This window comes from Numenius arquata, chromosome W (assembly GCF_964106895.1).
Source record: "Numenius arquata chromosome W, bNumArq3.hap1.1, whole genome shotgun sequence".
In the NCBI taxonomy this organism is placed as follows: Eukaryota; Metazoa; Chordata; class Aves; order Charadriiformes; family Scolopacidae; genus Numenius; species Numenius arquata.
In genome coordinates this window covers 33981707-34004787 of record NC_133615.1, presented here as the reverse complement: position 1 = coordinate 34004787, position 23081 = coordinate 33981707, and the positions used below count along the sequence as shown (strand labels likewise).

The 23081-nt window shown below is 38.7% G+C and overlaps 1 protein-coding gene across 1 annotated transcript in view; it reads right to left on the bottom strand.

The window, feature by feature from the left end:
* Nucleotides 1–23081, bottom strand: part of LOC141476635 (homer protein homolog 1-like) — a 52884-nt gene that overhangs the window by 14376 nt on the left and 15427 nt on the right. Inside the window, exons 3-4 of the mRNA XM_074165416.1 lie at nt 20055–20197; nt 6824–6980 (exon numbers count right to left, since the gene is read on the bottom strand). Coding sequence (XP_074021517.1) covers nt 6824–6980; nt 20055–20197 — 300 coding nt within the window. The remainder of the gene's footprint in view (nt 1–6823; nt 6981–20054; nt 20198–23081) is intronic.

The following is a 23081-nucleotide window of genomic DNA, read 5'->3' as shown; positions in this document are numbered from 1 at the left end:
GTGACAGCAAATTAATTATTGTAGTTTTCCAAGATTTACCCATAGATAAAATGATAACCTGGCGGCAGGGGGAGTTTTGTGCATTATCAACATTACAGTACTTTTTTCGACTGAGAAAACAATTAAAAAATTTGCTGAAAAGGACTGATGCCTCAAGCCATGGAAATATCAAAATGTTTTCTACAGTTATTCATTCCTTCAGAGATAAAAGAGGAATAATTCAGCACCTGCTTGATTTTTGTGAAGAAAGTAATGAAACTGCAGTAGGAATATTTGAAAATATAAGAAGTGTACCAAAATTGATGCTTTGAGCTTCAGTCATGCATTATTATTTGCAATTGATAATGCTAATACTAACTTCAGGCAACATCCCTTTCTTTGCAATCTAATTAGAAAATATTTTTTCCAGCTCTCTGGCCTCCTCATGAATTACATGCAATAGCAAACATGGTACAGATATGTCATACTTTAATCCTGAGGATTTAACTCCAGTAATTTACTCATTCTCCAATGGAGTTTTGGAATTACAGGATACATTTTATTCTACAAAGTTTTGACTACATAAAAATGTTGTGGCATGTTTGTGTATGTTTTTTATAACTTGCAGATAAAAGGATCTTAAAGCATTGCTTTTTTTTTTTTTAGAAAGATGGTGAAGATGGGGATGAGGGACCCTTCAGTGAAAACATTTTTTTCCTTTCCCAGAGTGACAGCAGTTTGTTTGTTTTTATTTCTTTTCCAAATTATAATCTTGTATATGACACTTCTGTATCACCCCACATTCAGTGAAAGTGAATTCCCAGAAAAAAAACCCTAATGAAATAGTCTTGGGTCCTAAATGCAAATCTACCCTAAAAACAAATCAAGGCAAACAGAAAAAGACAGAAAGGACTTGCCTTCAGTTCACCATCCATAAAAGAAAACCAAATTCACATTTCGATTTCAGAAAACAAAACTACCATAACCTGATTCACCTGCTCTGTCTGAAAAGGGGAGGTCTTTTTAGTAAACTGCAAGTATTATGTAAGGGTTGAATCTTGATAAAGGCCAGATGTGGATTATTTATATTAGGAATCAGGTATAGAAAGGGAGCTGAGAGTACATGCTGGATTTCAGAAATCCTGTCCTTGGAAATACGCTGATACTCTAATGTCAAGACTAACTAACAACACCATTTCAAAATTAATATGAAATTTATGATAGTTGAAATGGATATTGGAGGAGCAAAAATGTACATCCGACATAAAAATATCCCCTGAAATAAAATGTTCATATTTTTTCTTTGGTCACCCCTAATTCCATGCAAAGAAGGTGGTCAGCCTCCGCAATGGTTTCTCTTCTCATGGATTTTTAAAATATTACTCTGGATTTCTTTTTATTAGAAACTAGTTCCATTGCAAGAAGGATAACGGACCTCATGCAGATAATTACAGTCTGCTCTAAAACATAAACTCTTTTTAAAGGCAAGACTGTAATTTCAAAAATAAAACCCAAAGTCACTATATTCCCTCGTGTCTTCTGAAAACTTGACTATCACAGGTAGAACAATTAGCCTTTCCAGATCTTACTGTGTTGTAGAATAGTGATAGGATGAGAGGAAATGGCCTCAAATCTGTGGGATGTGTTGGCTTTTTTTTTTTTTTTGGTTGCATCCATTAATTCACAATCATGAATTTTGTTAGGCATTTTCAATAATACAGTTTTCTGAAATGTGTTATTCCTTTTAGGAGTCTGCTCTTAGCACGCAGTGACTTTTTGTTGTCATCTTTAGGCATTGGTGGAGGACCTATTCTCTTTGTTCTACATTTTCCTAGCAATTTAGTTGAATAATGAACTTTTTCTACTGTGCATTTTGATATCAGGTGTGTATGCTTGTTTAAATCTGTGAGCAGTGTCTGTGAGGTTTCTTTTATGGGATGATTTGTACATATATTATTTAGAATATTTGCCATTATGTTAGTTCTAAGCTCAAACAGAACAACTCTTATGAGGAGCAGCTGAGGGAACTAGGGTTGTTTAGTCTGGAGAAAAGGAGGCTGAGGGGAGACCTTATAGCTCTCTACAACTACCTGAAAGGAGGTTGTAGAAAGGTGAGCGTTGGTCTCTTCTCCTAAGTCACAGGCGATAGGACAAGAGGAAATGGCCTCAAGTTGTGCCAGGGGAGGTTTAGATTGGATATTAGGAGAAATTTCTTCACCAAAAGGGTTATTAAGCATTGGAACAGGCTGCCCAGGGAAGTGGTGGAATCACCATCCCTGGAGGCATTTAAAAGCCATGTATATGTGGCACTTAGGGACATGGTTTAGTGGTGGACTTGACAGTATTAGGTTTACGATTGGACTCGATGATCTTAAGGGTCTTTTCCAACCTAAATGATTCTATGATTCTATATGTCCTCATACTTATTTAATTTATTGAATGAAAGAACTGGAACATAATAAGCTAATTTTAACTTATTTCATAGGAAATCCTGGTAAAATAGCAAGCTAGAATTCAAAAATTTACCTCTCCGTTATTTCAGGAATATCCTAGAGCTTGATCACTTGCCTTCATCTCTTGTTACCTCAGTTTTGTTTTCCTGCAGATGAATGATCTTCAAGGACTGCAGCTCTTTTATTATGCACTGGTGTTATTACTCTGTGTTATTGCTCAGTGTCATAGGATGATTTACTTTAGCAGTTATCATGCAAGAAAAAAATTTATAATTTTCATTTTTTACATGACAAAGATGAAACTTTGGGTTACTTTCCATAATTCATATCACCATACAATCCTTTCCTTTCTATGATATCAGGATTAATGTTAGTACCAATGCTATTCTATTTGTCTGAAGTAGCTCACTTCAGGATTTTTCTTTCTGTTACTGAGCTGTTCTAAATTTATTAACCCCCTTTGACTTCGAAAAGCTATGCAAAGTGTATTGGAGTGCTCCCCAACCCCATTTAAGGGAAATCCTTGTTGTTAAACTGCTTCTGAGCAGATTAGAGGAGAGAAGGTCAAGAGCTCAATTTAAGCTCTTGACAGGGCATCACATCTTCCCATAATTATTATCTCTTTGTATTTTAGAGAGAAAAATCTATAGACTCATTTAGTAAACTTTTAAAAAATATAATGTCTGACAAAATATCAAAGTACAGTATTTCTGACTTAAGTTCACAATATAGCAGAAGAGAGCACAAAACTTGAATTTATTGAGAACTTTGCACTCATCCACACTGAACGTGTACTCAGTTTCTTCTCAGCTCTAGGCATTATTAATGCAGAGAACAAATGGGAGGAGGAAGATAAAGGCCTCAGAGAAAGCAAATAAATCTAGGTTAATATGAAAAACTGAAGTGAAGGATGAGGAAATCTCATACTTAATCAGAAAAGAAATAATAAATGAAATTAATTTTCTAAAATGCAATCAAAATCAGAGAGGGGCATTTTAGTTTTTTTTCTGTATTTTCAAAAGTGTAAACAATGTGATTGTTATGGTTTGAGAAACCCACAAAATTTTCTTATCGTTTAGACAATTATTTTATCACCCGATGACCCCTCCCCACCCGGGAAGGGGAAACAGGGAAAACAAGGAAACACGAGGGTTGAAATATAAATAGATTTAATAGGATAAGACTATATAATTAACATTACTAATACTAAAGAACCAATATTGATCCCCATACCAATATAAAATATACAAGGATTATACTCAGCCAATTATATCAGTAGGAAGCTGTGCACTCCCAGCAGTGGACAACAAACGTTGGACACTGCGAGCGCAACAGCTTTGGGAGGAAGGGAAGGCCTCAGGGGTCCGACACTGGGGCAAGAAGTTCTCTGGACCATCGCCATCAAGGGAGAGAGAGAACTTCTCAGAAAACTTTTTAATTTGTATTGAATGTGCCATTCATGGTATGAAATAATCCTGTTGGCCAGCCTGGGTCAAGTGCACAGGCCTCATCATCCCTGCACCTGGCAAGGCTTGAAAACACTGAGACCTTAAATCCCACATAGCCTAGCTGGCTATAAAGCAAATATTTTCACAAATTCAGACACCAGAGTCTTTTAAAACTGCAGTTTTCCCAAGCATTAGAAGAAAAGTTAGTCCTGTGTCGCTCAAACCAGGACAGTGATACACAGAAAAACTATTTCAGTCAAATTTGAAAACAATTATAGAACAAAAATTGTTGGGTTTAAGATAATTTAAAACAAATTAAAAAGCAAAGTTTACGAGAAATGCTGCACAATCTGGAAAGGCTCAGTTTATCACAGTGAATGAGGAAAATGGAAAATAGAAGGGTGAGATATAATGTAAAATCAACGGATATTTAGAAATAAAATATGACAAAGTTCAAACTGTGGAAAAAGGTGCCATAAGAATTCAACTAATACTACAGTATTAGCAATAAAAAATATTTTTTTATATAAAGAGGAAACTATTTATATAAATAAGGCTATTTGTAAGGCTATTAATATAAGAGGAAACTAAAGATGAAAATAATAATTCAAAGTTTACTAATCAACATGTATTACTTCCCCACATATACACCACACTTAAGAGAGGATATGAGTCTGCTGTAGCTTCCAAACAGATGACTCAGGCACCAAAACTTGTATATAAACCTAAAGCATGTAAGGTGTGAATACTGCAATTACATTATAAACCACATAATATATTATTAAATTGAACTAAATATAGCATCTAGTGTTGGCAGTACCATTCTTCATTTTGGAGGCTGGTCTATTTTATAAAAGACTATGATCTTGTAAGTGAGCGTATCCCTCCAATGCATACATATCTACACACATTCTTTTTCTCCAGTGGGCAAGATGCTGTGATAGCCAACTTTTCCATATAAAACAACAACTACATTACAATTGAACATGCAAATTAATTTCCAAATTTTTGTTTGAAATAAAACTTGAAACTTTGAAATTTTTCTAGGAGCATTTCTATTCAACTTTTCTCAACAAAGGTTCTTTTGGATCAAAACCAATTTTTCTTCTGAACTGGCAACAGGTGCAAGTTGCAGCATGACAAATTCCAATTAGATATTAGGAAAAATAATTTGACAAGAAGGGTGGTCAAACATTGGAACAGGTTGCCCAGAGAGGCTGTGGGTTCTCCATTTTTCAAGACTTGACTCACATCCCTGATCCAACCTGATCCAACCCTGGAGTTGGATCTAACTTCAAAGCTGGCGCTGATTTCAATGGGGAATTGGACCAGATAACCTCCAAAATTCCTCTCCATGCTAAATTTTTTGGTGATTCTGTGAACTAAGAATGGGATTCCTTTCATCTGATTAAAAGTATGTTTATAGGACTATCTAGATGATTATCCTATGGGGAAAGACAAGCACTTACAGTACCAAATTCAACTCAACACCTTAGACAAACTTGTTTGACTGGAAAATTTCTGAAGCAAAGCAATTTTGTCAGCAACTGCCAATTTCTTGAAATGAAAGCACTTTGCAAAATGCACCAGTTTTAATTACACTTTGTGCATTTTGTCCAGCCAGCTATGGCACACGCAGTTACAGTCTAATGGAAATTGTCATTCTTCCCTATCAAATCATTTGGCTGGGACTTCAAGATCCTCATCTGCAAGTCAGTCCAGGTATGGGACAGCCCCAACAACCTGCCATTTCCCCAGGTTCCTCAAGCTCAAGGGAATTCTTGCTATTCTTCCAGACCTCCAGGTTAGATTCAGCCTGTTGAATTTCTCCTCCTCAGATCAATATGATCCTTGTTCCTGGGACTACTAGCCTCCAGTTGGACAGATCCAGCACAGGGCTGAAAGAATCCTTCACAATTTGCAGGATTTGGCTAACTAATTGCCATACGTTATTTCATTTAAGTGAGTAGAGCATATAAAACCAAATTGTCTGACATGTTTGTTACTTGACCTTTCCCTTCTGTCAACATATGCAGGAAACTGATCTTCATGCAAAAAAGCATACAGGGTTTTTGTTTGTTTTTATTTTCTCAACTAAGTTCATCTCCTTGATATTTTTCTAAGTTAACTAATGTTAACAAAACTAATGCAACTCCATCAAGGACATCTTCCCTCTACATATGCTAATCTTGCTTTCACTTTGTACAAAAATATATCCTAAACTATGATGACAAATTCATATGAATAAAGATGAATAAATTATACAATATAGAGTTACATGTGAAAAGAGAAGATAAATAAAAATATTATATATTTTTTCTCATAATGCAGCCTTCAACCTTGCACACACTTTATTCCTCTCTCAAACACTGGCATTTCTGCCCCCATTTTACTCTAATTTCTTGCAAACAAAATTTAGAGTGAAGGGAAAGGGGTCCTGCCCCTCCTGTATGAAAGCAGAGGCAGATCTGTAATTGTGTATAATGAGCTTGATTCTACGATCAGTTTTCTTTAGGTGCAAGGATGAAAGACAGCTGTTGGTCTTTGTTATATGTGGAAACTACAACAGGGTTCCTTTAACTTACAGATCTGATGTCAAGTTTCTATGGGCTTAAATGCAAGAGAGATTAAAGTGTAATGCTATGGAGAAGGTTCTGAAACAGATGTGATATAGCTGGCAGCAAACGAAGAGTGAAAGCTGGCAGACATGTCCCAAGTATCACAGGTTAGATAACCCTGCAACAAAACCCTCTGCAGAAAAGGAACTGCTACAAAAGAAAGAATTTCCCAACTGAGGAACCCTGTGTTTTTAAAAGTCATCATTAATTTCTGTCTCAAAGATTAACCTAAAGCCCGAACAATAAGCTTATTTTACTTCAAAATGAGTGAATACAGTCACCAGTACTTCCACCTCAAGGATCCTGGCCGTTTGCCTCAACTTACCCGCTTATGAAGACGTTCTGCTTCCTCCTGATATGCAGCAAGCTGTTGCTTCCATTGTTTTACATTGGCAGTGGACTCCAGCAGGGCTGCTGTGAGCTTAGCATTATTACCCTTGAGTGTGGCCAGTTCTGCCTCCCAGTGCTTGCTGATTGTCAAACTGCACAGACAGAATGAGAACGGTCAGAGCCCTCAAATCTCTTCTTTCTCTTTTTTTTTCTTAAAATGTCTTATAATTTTTTTTAAAATATCCAGGAAAAATAGAATTATGCAAAAATCCTGTGACTGAACGTCCAAATGAGAATCCAAGTGTTCAAATCATAAAAACTTCACATTCAGAAAATATTCATCAACAGATTTTTAATATAGATATATCATTATCAGAAAACAACCTCTGTCCTCCCAGTTCAACAGGATACTTTTTTTAATAAAATGTTAAGGATGATGAAATCCATATCAGCTTCCCAAAAGCAACAGCGTGTAATTCTAGAATATGTATATGATTAGTCACCATTTTAATATATACGTATTGTAAGTGCTTTTTTAATCTACTACTTTATGAAATATATTTGTCACCAACTTGATTAAAGAGAGATAATGTAGTGCTTTGGAACTACAGCTTAGTTGTCTTAGTTGTTGATGTAAATCTTCTATGCCTGAAATACACCTTATTTATTAAATACCATATTTAATTTCTACTTACAAATTCAAAAGTCTTGAATTTCAACGCCATAATACTGTTAATGTGCCTTTCCTCAGTAATATCAGCAGAGACCAAAGATCGAGTAGCACAGAGATATTGCAAAGAGGAAGCTGATGTTGGGGTCTCTTGAAGTAGCCTATGGAGGAACAATCCTTGCCTACAGTTTAGTTATTCTCTGAGGAAACACAGAATCATAGAATTGTCTAGGTGGGAAGGGACCTCTCAGATCATCTAGTCCAACCATCAATATAACACTGACAAAAACCATCACTAAACCATATCACTAAGCACTACGACTACCCATCTTTTAAATACTTTCAGGGATGGTGACTCAACCACTTCCCTGGGCAGCCTGTTGCAATGCTTTCAGTGAAAAAATTTTCCATAATATAAAATCTAAACCTCCCCTGGCAAAACTTGAGGCCATTTCCTCTTGTCCTATTGCTTGCTACTTGGGAGAAGAGACCGACCCTCACCTTTCTACAACCTCCTTTAAGGTAGTTATAGAGAGCGATAAGGTCTCCCCCCTCAGCCTCCTTTTCTCCAGACTAAACCACCCCAGTTCCCTCAGCTGCTCCTCATAAGAGCTGGGCTCTAGACACTTCAACAGCTTTGTTGCCTGTCTTTGGCTCCAATACCTAAATGTCCTTCTTGTAGTGATGGGCCTAAAACTGAACACAGTACTCGAGGTGTGGTCTCACCAGTATCAAGTACAGGGTAGTGATCGCTTCCCTAGTCCTGCTGGCCACGCTGTTCCTGATACAGGCCAGGATGCTGTTGGCCTTCTCGGCCACCTGGGCACACTGCTGGCTCATGTTCATCCAACAGTCGACCAACACCCCCAGGTCCTTTTCTGCCAGGCAGCTCTCCAGACACTCTTCCCCATGCCTGTAACGCTGCATGGAGTTGTGACCCAAGTGCAGGACCCGACACTTGGCCTTGTTGAACCTCATCCCATTGGCCTCGGCCCATTGATCCAGCCTGTCCAGATCCCTCTGCAATGCCTTTCTACCTTCAAGCAGGTTGACATTCCCACCTAACTTGGTGTCATCTGCAAACTTACTGAGGGTGCACTCAATCCCCTTGTCCAGATCATTGATAAAGATATTAAAGAGAACTGGCCCCAACATTAAGCCCTGGGGAACACCACTTGTGACTGGCCACCAACTGGATTTAACTCCATTCACCACCCCACCCTATGGGCCAAGCCCTCCAACCAGTTTTTTACCCAGCAAAGAGTATTCCCATCCAAGCCATGGGCAGCCAATTTCTCCAGGAGAATGCTGTGGGAAACCCTATCAAAAGCCTTACTAAAGTCCAGGTAAACAACATCCACAGCCTTTCCCTCATCCACCAAGCGGTCACCTGATCATAGAAGGAGATTTGGTTTGTTAAGCAGGACCTGCCTTTCATGAACCCATGCTGACTTGGCCTGATCGCCTGGTTGTCCTTCATGTGCTGCATAATGGCACTTAGAATGATCTGTTCCATAAGCTTCCCAGATACCATGGTCAGACTGACAGGCCTGTAGTTCCCCAGATCCTCCTTCCAGCCCTTCTTGCGGATTATCTGCTAATAAATGATGGAAAGTGGCTTGGTGAGCACTTCTGCCAGCTCCCTTGGTACTCTCAGGTGGATCCCATCTGTCCCCATAGACTTGTGTATGTCTAGGTGCTGGAGCAGGTCCCTCACCATTTCCCCTTGGATCATAGGGGCTTCATTCTGCTGCTATCTACTAGCTCAGGGGTCTGGGTGCTCAGGGAACAACAGATTCTACTACTAAAGACTGAGGCAAAGAAGGCATTAAGTACCTCAGTCTTTTCCTTATCCTTTGTCATCATGTTACCATCCCCATCTAATAAAGGATGGAGATTCTCCTTAGTCCTCCTTTTATTAGTAATGTATATATAGAAACATTATTTATTGTCCTTAACATTGGAAGCCAGGTTAAGTTCTAGTTTGGCTTTGGCCCTTCTAATTTTCTCCTTACATAGCCTTACAACATCTTCGTAGGCTTCCTGAGGGGCTTGCCCCTTCTTCCAAAGACCATAAACTCTCCTTTTTTTCCTAAGTTGTAACCACATCTCCCTATTCAGCCAGGCTGGTCTTTTCCCCCGATGGTTCATTTTTTGGTACATGGAGACAGCCTGCTCCTGCGTCTTTAAGTCTTCCTTCTTGAAGAATGTCCAGCCTTCCTGGACTCCTTTGCCCTTCAGGACTGCCTCCCAAGGGACTCTGTCAAGCAGTCTCCTGAAAAGACCTAAGTCTGCCCTCCGGAAGTCCAAGGTGGCAGTTCGGCTGACCACCCTCTTTGCTTCTCTAAGAATCGAAAACTATCATTTCATGATCACTATGCCCAAGACGGCCTCCTACCATCACATTCTCCACAGGTCCTTCTCTGATTACAAACAGCAGGTCCAGCAGGGCTCCTTCCCTAGTTGGCTCCCTCACCAGCTGTGTCAGGAAGTTATCCCCAGCACACTCCAGGAACCTCCTAGACTGTTCCCTCTCAGCTGTATTGTGTGCCCATCTTATATCTGGTAGGTTGAAGTCTCCCACAAGGACAAGGGATAGTGATCTTAGATTTCTCCCAGCAGCTTCTAGAATATTTCATCTACCTCTACATCCTGGTTGGGCAGTCTATAACAGACTCCCACCGTGATATCAGCCTTGCTGGCCCTCCCCCTTATTCTTACCCATAAGCACTCAACCCTATTGTCGCCACGTCATAGTTTAGGCTGAACTGGCCAATGATTCATAGATTCATAGATTGGTCCAGGCCGGAAGGGACCTCCAAAGGTCATCTAGTCCGACCTCCCCGCAGTCAGCAGGGACACCCCCAACTAGACCAGGTTGCCCAGGGCCTCATCGAGCTTCACCTTGAATATCTCAAGGGAAGGGGCCTCAACCACCTCCCTGGGCAACCTGTTCCAGTGTTCCACCACCCTCATGGTAAAGAACTTTTTCCTAATATCCAATCTAAATCTCCCCTTCTCCAGCTTAAAACCATTGCCCCTCGTCCTGTCGCTGCAGGCCTTTGTAAACAGACCCTCCCCAGCCTTCCTGTAGGCCCCCCTCAGGTACTGGAAGGCCGCTATGAGGTCTCCCCGGAGCCTCCTTTTCTCCAAGCTGAACAACCCCAGCTCCCTCAGTCTGTCCTCATAGGAGAGGTGCTCCAGCCCCCTGATCATTTTGGTGGCCCTCCTCTGGACCCGCTCCATCAGGTCCATGTCCTTTCTATATTGAGGGCTCCAGACCTGTACACAGTACTCCAGGTGAGGTCTCACCAGAGCAGTGTAAAGTGGCAGAATCACCTCTCTGGATCTACTGGCAACACTTCTTTTGATGCAGCCCAGGATGTGATTGGCCTTTTGGGCTGCGAGAGCACATTGCCTGCTCATGTCCAGCTTCTCGTCCATCAGCACCCCCAAGTCCCTTTCCTCAGGGCTTGATGGGCAACAGATGCTTTCCCCCACCTCTCACTCCCAGGAGAGGAGGAGGAGAGATAAAGAGATTTACAAGTTTAGAAGGAACTGAACGACTTTAATGAAATATTAATAATAATATAAAATGGAAATAATAAAATAGATACAGTATATACAAAACCGTATCAAGCTCCCAGGATGATGTCACCAGCAGGCACTGGGGAAGTCCCAGACTGGACTCAGTGACGAATGGGAACTGGATTCCAGCTCTGGAGTCAGGAACACATAGATCGGGATCAAAGGCAGATGAACAGACAGAGTCCTCTCTGGACGTCGGCCATTGCAGGAAGGGGGCTGACCCTTTGATCCCTCAGCTTTTATACTGAGCATGGGGCAGATGGGATGGAATACCCCTGTTGGTCAGGTTTGGGTCACCTGTCCTGTCTGCTCATTCCCGCAGGTGGGACCCCTCTACACTTTTCCATTTCCGACCCTCTAACGGGGCAAATAATGAAATTAGCTGACCTTGGTTGTTATAGCAATAAGTATAAGCAAGAGCCTCTCTGCACACCATTCCTTGGCATGAAGTATAAACATTGGCCTTATCGCTCTGAAAATGAACAGTTTTCTGTACAATATACTGCTAATTTTCTGCCACTATATGGCAGACTATGCAATGCAAATCAGTGGCTATATTTTATTCAGCTCCTCCACTTAAATCCATGTTCTGTATTTCATAATACAGCCTTAATTAATCACAGGGCCCATAGAAACCACCACAACACAAACACAGACCGCCTTTCAATATGGAAGGTTATCACTGAGGAAAAGACTGGAAATTAAATTCTTTTTAAGGAAGGAAAATTGCACAGAAATGTTTTCTATGGCAACCCAGCACAGTACTCCTGCAGAAGATAACAAAGCCAGAGAAAAAAAAAATGCCTAAGTATGTTGGTGTTCACTGCTTATTGAAACACTAAGAGTCAATAGCAATAGAAGAGCTCTTGAAAGGCACACCATGGGATGCAGAAGATTGGTTATTAACACAAAATTCATGCTTCAGCTATGGTCCTTTTGAATCAGGGATTTAGATCCCAGTCATGACCCAAGTTAAAGTGGGGGACAAAGAAAAGAGTCACTCTTCTCCACAAGAAACAATGAAGTTTCCAAGCTTCTTGTGTTGTCCGCTAGTATACACTTGATGTGTTTACATAGGTGACATTTAGACTCTGTTTCTCATTAAACTTACACAGTTAACAACAGCTTTATGCATGTCTTTTGTGCACTGTTTCACAATGGAAAAGACTTGTATTTAACCTGAATTATCACAGTAGCACTAAGAAAATCCCTGATTTCTCTGAAGACACTCAAGTTTTATTTTAATTTTATTCTTTTAAGAAGATCTCAGTTTTGTCTTAGTCATTTAATTTTATATAGTAAAGAGACACTAGGTTATCTCTTCATGAAGGCCATATAGCGTAAACCAAAATTGATAACTGTCTTACAACTTTTAGCCCTTTGCAAGAGCAAGCATAGCTAATTAATTTCTAGCTTTTTTTGCACTAAACATTAAAACCTTGTAGACCTAACATTTTATCACATACTCTGAAAAAATAAAAAAAAAATAATTGCCCTTGCTCCCTACTGAAATTGCTTATCAGTATCACTGCAAGTATTTTATTCTCATGCCTGTGAGACCTTGCAGACATAAAATTTTATCACATACTCTGAAAAAGTAAAAGATTTGCCCTTGTTCCTTTACTGAAATTGCTTATCAATATCATTGGAAGTAGTTTATTCTCACACCTGTAATGTATCTCATATTTTTCGCAACTGATACCAAGTAAGTTTTTTAGTGCATTAAATTACTATTAAACACTAGACATAATTCCTTGCTCTTGCTATAGTGCTGAATGTTTCAAATATTCCAACCAAATATTTTTTTTTTGTTTTCAAAAGCAACCTAAGTTATTTAGGAACTTACATCCCGTTTTCTAAAATGACTAGGTATTTGGCTGCAAAGAAAGTAAAATTGACTTGGGCTCCTATGGCACTTAATCACTTTATGAAAGCAATTAGATGATGTAGTTATTGGCAAGTCAGATACCAGGACATGGTGACCCTGACACTAAAATGTTCTGAATTACAGCCACTTTCATTCTGGAACTCATCTGTATACACAAGAATTTAAAGCAGCTTAACTGTAAATTCACACTGAATTAGTATGGATTAATTTTGCTGAGGCCCCTGGCTAGGCAGAACCCTCTGTTTCTTTCAAAAATTCTACCTATAACAATAGTTTATGTGTACATTGATAAAATCCACACTCTGTCAGCAATGTAACAAAGGAGAAGGGAGTATTTGACTGCCCTAGAGGTCTTTTAACTTCAAACACGCTGTGGCAGTAAGGACAAGGAACAATTCTTTTCCCAGTGACCATATCTCCACCACTAAGTAAAGCAGGGCCAAAAAGTCCTGAGCTTCTGAAGACCATACGGACTAGGGAGTTTGCACTCTCCCCAAACTGCTCAGGTCCACACCAGCTGCCAGACAGATCCCGAGCATAGTTTTCACATAGTCAGGTTTAGTGCCCTTCCATCTCTACAGTCTTCCAAAATCACCCTACCAGGCTTTATGCAATCTGCAATCCTCCCTCCCATGCCCATCTGAAACACTTCTGGGCATGCAATGGACATCCTTGCTTTTGTGCAAAGAGAACACCACTCCAGTGGGTGGCAATGCAGCCCTCAAATCATTGCAGGCATTTAGAACTGGAAAAGGACACACAAAGCAGTAAATGCGTCTTATGGCCGCAGGCACACTACATAGGCCCAGAAGAGATCCAGTGTCATTGCTATAACATGTAGATATGGTTCAGATCATGGCCCTCGGTGCCAAGGCCTGTTTTATTTAGCCATATAGATGTGATCCATGAGGCTGTTGCATCTACAGGTTGATTCTACCAAGCTCAGCAGAGATCCTCAACTTCGCAACGACAGAGTAGACAGACAGAGCAATGCTCTGAGCAACTGCAACTACATATAGAGCAGTGAGGTAGCTAAAGGGACTGCTCCCAACCCTGTAAATCTGACATACACTACATGTAAGGGATGGAGATGCTCTGCACAAACCTCTGTCTGCGTTTCTAGGTACTGTCATAGCTTAAACTGGGATGTGTTGTGCCTCTGCTGAAGACAGTAGCTGTTACGAAAGGGTTGAATGTGAAAGATTTGCAAGCGCTTATTTTAAATCTTAGTTTAACCTTCTGTCGGTGATACCACAGGATATCTCAGTCTCTAAGACCACTTCATGCTGATTCCTGCCTTACTTTCATAGCAAACACTGAATTTAGCCGAACAATTGTTACAGCTGCAGGGCCTCACAACTCCACTATCAGGAACAGAAAAACATGCTATAGATTGACCTACAGAAATACTTATATGTGATTAGGCAGTTGCATAAAGATTCTGAATGATGACTATTTGTCCTCTGCCCAGCTAGTGCATTAGGTTATCTTACAATATCAAATAATAACTACTGGTGCAAATCATTTTTGCATTACAATCGCCAGTTTGCTTATCCCAGTAAATAGAATGACATGCATTAATCGCACAGTTAGCATTGGAGATGAACTGTTAGTTTACATGCTGACAACAAAATAATTTTATTCCATTAAGAGAACAGAAGCTATGTGAGAGCATGGCAAATTTAAGTAAGTTTCCTTTGTCTCCTGTAATAGCCATATAATTACTTAGAGTCAATAGCCTATATATAAAACCCAAACTAAACCATCTATGGAGCTGTCAGAAGTACTTTGAAAAACAAGCAGCAAGTCGCATGAACTATGTGATCACAGTAAACCATATATTGACTGCATAGGTTTGAACAAAACAACTTGCTAGTGAGTTGCAACATTTATAAGTGGATACTGCCACTCGTGGTTTTTTCTCTCAGCTTTTTAAGAGAATGGAAGTAATAAATTTGCCTTGCTTAAACTAAATCTGAATCCAAGAAAAGTCTAAATTTATTGCGCTATGTTGATCCTAGAGTCAAATTTACTACAAGGAGATTAAATGGATAGAAAAAAAAAAAGAAATTTCATACATGGGAAGTCTCTGATACTGGTGCTTTTCCTGTGACCTACAGCAGTCCCTATGTAAGTTTCTCTCTCTCCCCTATTGTAAAAAACACCAGTTTTTCTTTAAGAAAAAAACCAAACACGGAACCTTCCCTTAATTCACTGACGGTTGCTAGTTCTTTACTCAGTCTAGACTTGTGGGATCTAAGTGATCTTAGGTTTCCTTCAGCTTCTTTTCAGAATAATGCATAGGGCAGATGATTTGTGGTTGGACTCGATGATCTTAAAGATCTTTTCCAACCTAAATGATTCCATGATTTGGCTCATAAGTCAGCTGAAAGTTGAAAAAATAATTTATAGACCAGTTCAACCAGACCCAATTCAACAGTTAATTGAAGCAACAGTTTCAAAGAAGAATATAAAGCTTTGCTCCCCGCTTCTCTCCCCTCCAGTTTACAGAACTCATCACAAACCCAACAGGGATGCCAAGAATATGAATTTGTGCGTAAGTTTTGCTAGTTGTGATTTCACAGACAGCAGAACAGATGCTGAGCTCCCATCCTTTCATGATGCTATGCCTATGTGCCATGGCACCATTAGAGCACGTTTGTTTTCTAACATTGTGAGCTCTGTTACACTTTCCCTGACAAGGCACCTAGGCTAGGAAAAGGGTAGGGCAAACAGCATAATGTGAAGATGTTTACAATCCAACTTTCCTGAGCCTCTCACTGTGCTGAACATTAAGCCCAGCACAAATGACTCCTAAACTGCTAAAGTAGAATTAAACAAAAATACTAAAATCTCTAGAGAGTACAGAAAGAAGGTGCTACACATTCAGTGTTGTCATGTAATTACATTAGTTATAAATTTCAGAGTAGTTCCTAAATAAAGCGAACATGTTAAGTCTCAGTCATACACAGTGATCAGATCACAATTTGTTTATGTAGGAAACTATTTTAGCTAGCCTCTTAAAATTCAGGTGAATTTAATCTGAATGTATTGCCTAAATAAAAAAGAATTTGGCTTCAGACAATGAACCCATATCTTATTTCTACACCTATTCTTACCATAGAGAAGGAAAAAAAAACCCTTTTATTTCTATTTTTTTTCCTTTAACAAACTGCAGTTAGATAACTTAATATAAGCATGAAGATCAATTCAATTTTAGGGTTTTGTTTTGGTTTTTTGTCTGAGGTATGTTGTTTAAATAAAATTACTTTCTAATTTCCAATGTGGTTGCAGTCTCCCAGACGAACGGTTTCCACTACTCTAATTTCGAAATGGAACCTTTTGCATTTCATGACAGGAAGACAGAAAATTCATTATACCGCAGTACCACAGAGTAAAATATGCAGATGCAACAACCCTATAATTGAAGTTCTTCACAATGAATGGACCACTAGTAATGTTTCATTATTGTGTACTTGAGAAAACAGTCCTAGACATCCCAGATATTTTATTTCAGCACCTTCATCCAGCTCCAGCTTCCTTCATTTGCCAAATAGCTTAAGAACTGATAAAAGAAAAAACCCTCATATATTCTACTTCATTACTGGCAAAACTTGATGGCTGTTTGGTGTCACTGTGAAATACTTTGATGCTGCTAATGAATTGCTAGTTGTCCACATCTCACCAAAGTTCTATTCATCTCAGCAGAGTCCCCTGTTATATGATCAAAACACTGATCAAAGCAAACTTATTTCTGCCTGTACTACAAAATGTCAGTGGCATCTACAGTGATGTTAAAGGAACTCAAAAGATGTGACACTAGGTTACGAAAGCTTCCCTAAAGCATAAACCTGATGTAAAATTACAGGAGCTGTTGATCTCTGTTTAACTGTATTCCCTGTTTTATTCTTCAAGCTAACTCTTCCCTCAAAAATAGAATATATTAAGTAGTTCATATTTTTGACAGACAAAATATTCCACTTCTGTGTTTATGCGTGCCTGCCCCTAACTTTTACCCATGTCTGCAGGAAGTAGGTCAATGCTATTGAACTTCCACTGCAAGGGGTCTGCCTACTAAAATGCAACAGAAAATAATCAACATGACACAATTATTTTCAATAACACAACTTCTGCAGATGGAGCCTGAACACTGTTTGTACATTCAGGCACATTCTGAAATGGCTTAAAATAAAGCAACTTTGGATTTTTACTTGAACAATGAGCTTTTACTCTGGTTTTCTGGGGGCTTATGCTATCTAGATAGGAACCATCACCTAGAGAATAGGACAAGTGAATGAAACAGTCCACCAGGGAGCCACGGCAGCAATGCCAGGGAACGAGAAACTGTGTTGCCTCCGTAGAAAACAGGAAGCGCAACTCTAGATCATAATGTTGGCAGGAGGTACAATTTAAGGATGGACCTGGTAAAGAGAGCTTAGTGGATGAAATCCATCTTCCCCAGGTTTAGATTTTTAAAAGCTAAGAGAAGTAAACATCCTCAGATGGCTTGGCTGAGACTCTGATTGAGTCCGATTTTCTGAACGATGGCCAGTCCAGGAAGGCTTTTTTCTAAGAAAAGCTAGTTAATAAAATCTAATATTTAAAATAAGTAAGACTTAAAAGTGTGTATTTTCTTAACTAAATATTAGTTTCCTCAGACATCTTATTTTTATAAAAAATATTTTCCACATTCTTTAATTTGTGATTATATTTTTTCCCCACCTAAAAAAAGTTGACCATAAAAAGGCATTTGGAGAGAAAAAAGTTGCTAAAAAATTTTTAACCTACTTCCTGCAGACATGGGTAAAAGTTAGGGGCAGGCACGCATAAACATGTAATGCTTTTTTTTCAGCTTTTGGGTGAGAAAATAACTATAAATACCAAAATAGTCTACACTTACTCTGCTGAAATAACAGCCCCCAACTATCTACAGTAAGACATACAAAGCACAGGAAAAATGCTTGCAGAAGAGGACATATCTGGCCAGAGAGGATGTGTTAAAACAAAATGAAATCGAACATTTTTCAGCGTGTGAAGATTAAAAGTGACAAGTAGTAAGATGTAGACTAAAGCATGACCTCCGCACCTTTCATTTTGACCTTGTTAACTCCTTTGAGACCCTTCCAGTTGATACAGACACGAAAACCTCTTCCCTAGATCACTGTCTTGACAACAACCCCCTTCAAACCTTTACCCCTGTCCTCTGCCGCAGAGGTGCCTGCACTCAGCTAATCTTGCCAACTCTCTCGGCAGCAACACAGTTCCCACCTCACCAGCCATCCTCGCTGTGCGGTGCTGTGGCACCTCATCCTGCCCATGAAGCTTCAACCTTTGCCCCAAAGCTACCTGGGCTATTGCCAGGTGGCCCCACACGTGCCTTTCCCTGTGCTCCAGCCTACACTGAGGACCACTCCTTTTGGACCTTCACAGGGTAAGTATGTACTGTCATGCCAGAGCAGAATATAGTTTTCCTAATTGTGGAAGAAATGAACTTGTTACAGTAGTGTTATTTCAGTGAAGCATGGCCATCCTCAGCGACTCTCGTATCCCCTACAAGCTGAACTCATTGGAGGGAAGATCACACCATCTTTTCTTTTGAAAAGCACCTAGCGATTGATCAACAGCTCCAGGAGTAAAGGCAAATACGTAAAAAGCATTGTCATGCACAAGACAACACTCACATGCCCTTTCAGCATTATCCTTCTCACCCAGAAGCACTGGCTAAACTTTAACTTTGCTGAAACGCAGGGTGCGGAACAGGCTCAGCAATCGGCAGGAGTTACCAGGGCACACAGGGAAAGGGCTCAGTGTGGCAACTCCTCTCCATCACACATGGAGTGTCACCAATACACAGCATCATCAAAAGGGCAGGGAACATGGAGGAGCACAATCCCTTTCTGTACCCCTGACACATGAAAAGACCAGGGAGTCTCAAATGATCGGGGTGTAAGGTTTTGTTTAATTTTTTATTTATTCTTTTTTTTAAATCAGGGGCAAACAGACTTCCTGCAAAGAGCACCCTTCCAGCCAGCACAAGCAACTAGGTATGTCTACCTAGTTGCCAATTTAATATTATGAAATGCCTCAACAAAAACATGCCCATTTAACCAGCACTAACACAGTCCTGGAGGCTTCACTTTCCATCTCTTTCATGCATGTGTTACATAGTGCCGTTTTAGAGAGCCTTCATTACAGCTAACAATTAAATCCAATCAAAGCAGCGATTTCCAAACTAAGTTATATCATCAACTTGAAAAACATAACGGTGCCTGGGAGATAACTGGAATCTTTTGGAATATAAATTTTTTTAAATGGTCTTTTCCCTCTGATTGAGACAGTGTTCCTTGACACTCACACACACACAAAAGGATTCTTTTCTTTCTATACAAAAAAACTGTCAGAAAGTACCTGAAAGCATTTTCTGTCTGGAGTGTCCCATTTACAATCATTTCTAATAGGCGAGATATACCCATCTTAACTCATTATTTGTATCATCAAATTAAAAGTCCTAGTTTTCTTAAAGAACACAGTACAGTATTCCTAGTCTGAAGCAGAACTACACTTCTCATGCTTCAAAAAAAAGTTGAAAAATGTTTACAACTGTCAGAGAACTGTTCAGTTAAAGGCTGTTTTAAATTTTAAAATGCAAAAGTGTTGCAAGAGTCTCTTTTCTTCCAACAACTCATCAGTGAAAGGCTAGCATCCAATCATATCAGTCATTTAAAGAAAATGTGTGCAAAAATAATTTAATTGGAATATTCTAAGAAGCAGTTAACTTTACTAAGATCTCAAACATTGAAATAATGCTTTCTGTTAAAGGGACACCTGCACTAGCCAGTGTTCAAGGGCTTGCACTCAACTGATTATAAAATAATACCCTCCAAAATCTTATTCAAAGAGATTTCCTCATGCTTTTTTTTGGTGAAAACAAAGATTATACTGCAAATCTGAAAGCCAATCCTTTTATTTTAATCACGGAATTTAATTCTTAAGTTTGCTAGGTGGAAGTCACAACATGGTCCCTTTAATGAGGATGGAGATAAGTATCACTTAATCAGGATGTGGGAATGGAATCTGTACCTATGGGTAAATGACAATGCGTTCTGGGTTGTTTCAGCTCTTGGTTCTGAGTTCTGCGTCACTTCCAGCATCACTCTCTCGTCATCTGTCCCATTAATACTTTCTGGCGTTAAAGGAGACTGAATATCCCCTCCAGCTGATTCCTTAAGTAAAACAAACAAATGACACATTAGAATTACCAAGTGACCTGCTCAGGAAGGCTATGTGTATATAAGCACTAATATTAATTCTTAAATGAGATATGAACTTTAGGCAGTGTTAATGTGAGGCTCACAGATTTCCAGCATGCCTCATGGTCATATTTCATCATGTGAATTTAATTTAGAAGCGTATTACTATAGGATTCACATTATCTTGCACAAAACACAACTGATCTATGATTTATTTCCAAGTATCCAGCCTCCTGCTTATTACAGACCTCTCTCTCTTACCTGATATTATATTCAGCCCTCAGCCACCTACACAACAGGCAACTATTGACACTCAGGATTCTTATCTCTTACTTTATATTCTAACACGGTGAAGCAAACAATTCTGATATTTTTTCCAAAATCTAGCTTTCATTTTGTGTATTAACCAAAGTGAACAGTGGAAGGGCCATTGGTGGTGCGTTCAGTTTCACCTATGAACCAGCTGTAAAGAAAATTTGTTCAGCACAGTCCTCAAAACTTTTGTAGACATGTTAGCCTGGCCTAGCTCTTGGTTGATCATGGTATTATCTGGGAAGGCAAATACTCCAGTTATACCCAGGCAGCTACTACTACACAACCGGACACCTGAAAAGCTTATTGGCTGTCTTCCTATCAGAAGGCACTGGTGCAGTTTTAATCAACCTTCATCACGCCAATGTGTACATTTATGTTTTGGCCAACAAACACTATTTTCCAATTTCTATTCACTGAAAAGTACTTCCTTTTTAAAAAACAAAGTACACACGTGATGTAGCCCACATCCTAAGTTAGAACATTATAGGCTTTTCAGCCCCTGTATGTGGTTTAATTTTAATATTTTCTTTCCTATTATATACTTTTTCAAGTAATGATTTTTGCAGGAGATAAGTGAGTCATATAAGCTAAGTAGCTCATCTCAACTTTAAAATGTCTTAGTATGCTTTTAGTAATCAAGTGGTAACATTTAACTCTAAGATAGAAGAGTTTCATGAATAGAGTTCAATGGACGTCATGGAGGGGCGTCTATACAGCAGAGGACTAGGTGAATTACAGTATTTCTAAAAGCTAAGCATCTCCTATGGCCACACAGACTTTTACCATCTGCATGGAGAAGAGATAAAACTGCTATTTAATGTTATTAAACTGAAGCACAAGCACAGTGTCTGGAAAGCCAGCAGCTCCTCTTCCCAGCTCTTTGACACTGCATAGAAAGCTGAAGAATAGCAATCTCAGAAGAAACTGCAAAGTGTCTGAAGATTATCATGATCTTAAAAGATCAGGGTCTAATTTTGAGCCTCCACTTGTGGCCTTCAACTAGTTTACAAGGATAAGGCTTTTTGAAAGCCAGTACTGAATCTGATCCTATATCTATAAGAAATGTTGCCATTGACTTTGAGAATTGACCAGATGGAAAAACTCAATTATTTTAAAGAAAATAAGATCTGGCTGTCATCATCACCTTCCACAAAGCACTCATGTCACTTAACCAAAAATATTGTCGTTCAACGTTTTCATTAAACTTTAAATTATATTAAGCATTTGCAGCACAACAATTGTCAACATTTTGACTTTATTCTACTGTATTTCTCACATAGTGGTAGACATATCTCACTCTACAACTTGAATTAGTGGGTAATATGGAGTTATATTAAAACATTTTAATAATGACTTCAAGTTCTATTATATTTAGCATTCATCAAGTTATACAATGCACATGCACAAGTGTCTCCATTCTGCACTTCATATTAAATTCCTACTGATTAAAAAGCAGAAAATAATTAGCTTACACTGATTTATTACACAAATATAAACTGTTATTTATAATGTAAATTATTTATTTTATGAATGTAAATTGTTACCTACTTTTGGAAAGAATCCTCTTATACTCAAAACTATTGTCTTAAGTGTTAATACTTCAGAAGTCAAAATTAAATCTTGATTTTTACAGAACAATTTTACTGAACTGAAACTGAATTGAGATTAAGTGTCAAAGGAGAGCAGAGTTGACAAGATAATCAGGCACATGAATTATTTTATACAAATTATGTGGTTTTGTTTAATATTATCCTCTGATTTGATAAACAGTTTCCACTGCCATTAATGAAAGGCATTATGGACCCAAGAGTTTCTGTTATTTCCTCCTCTTCCCAAACTACACTAGATGTTCTAAAAAACATATACCACATCTCACAAAATCTGTCTTGCTTCTATCTTTAAGCTAAAATTCCTACAGCACTATTATTAGATACATAAAGCCAGAGATTTATAAAATATTTTAAATATGAATGCATAAAAATTATTTCATCAGAAGAAAAATAAATGTGCAAGTTCCAGCTAGGCTTATTTTTCAGTAAAGTACTTTAACAGACATCTAATTTGAATGAAATTCAAGTGCCAAAAATTAATGCAGACAAACATCACAGTCTAGGTAATACCTAAAGTTTCACTCCCTGCAAATTCATGAGGGGCTGATCTGTATGTACAAGAGAAGCATCAGATTCTAGTATGTATTTCTTCTTCTATATGGGTTAATCAGTACTCTCACACACAACTATCCCTGCCTGGTAAATAGTTTATTATGAAACTGGCTATGAATAAAGCACCAAATACAACAGAAAAAAAACCACTTACACAGACCAAAACTGTTTGAAAATAATATATTCACATTTTATATTATTTAGAGAGAATAAAAGAATTCTAGAAACATTTTTGTGAGACATTCATAAATAATGAAGTTTTTATTCCATATCCTTATACTTTCACATATCCACTTCAAATTTTACAGAGTTGGTCAGCTGAAAAAGATTTTCATCCCTCCTTCCTAACTGGAATAGCAAGTTAACTAAGATCCAACTGT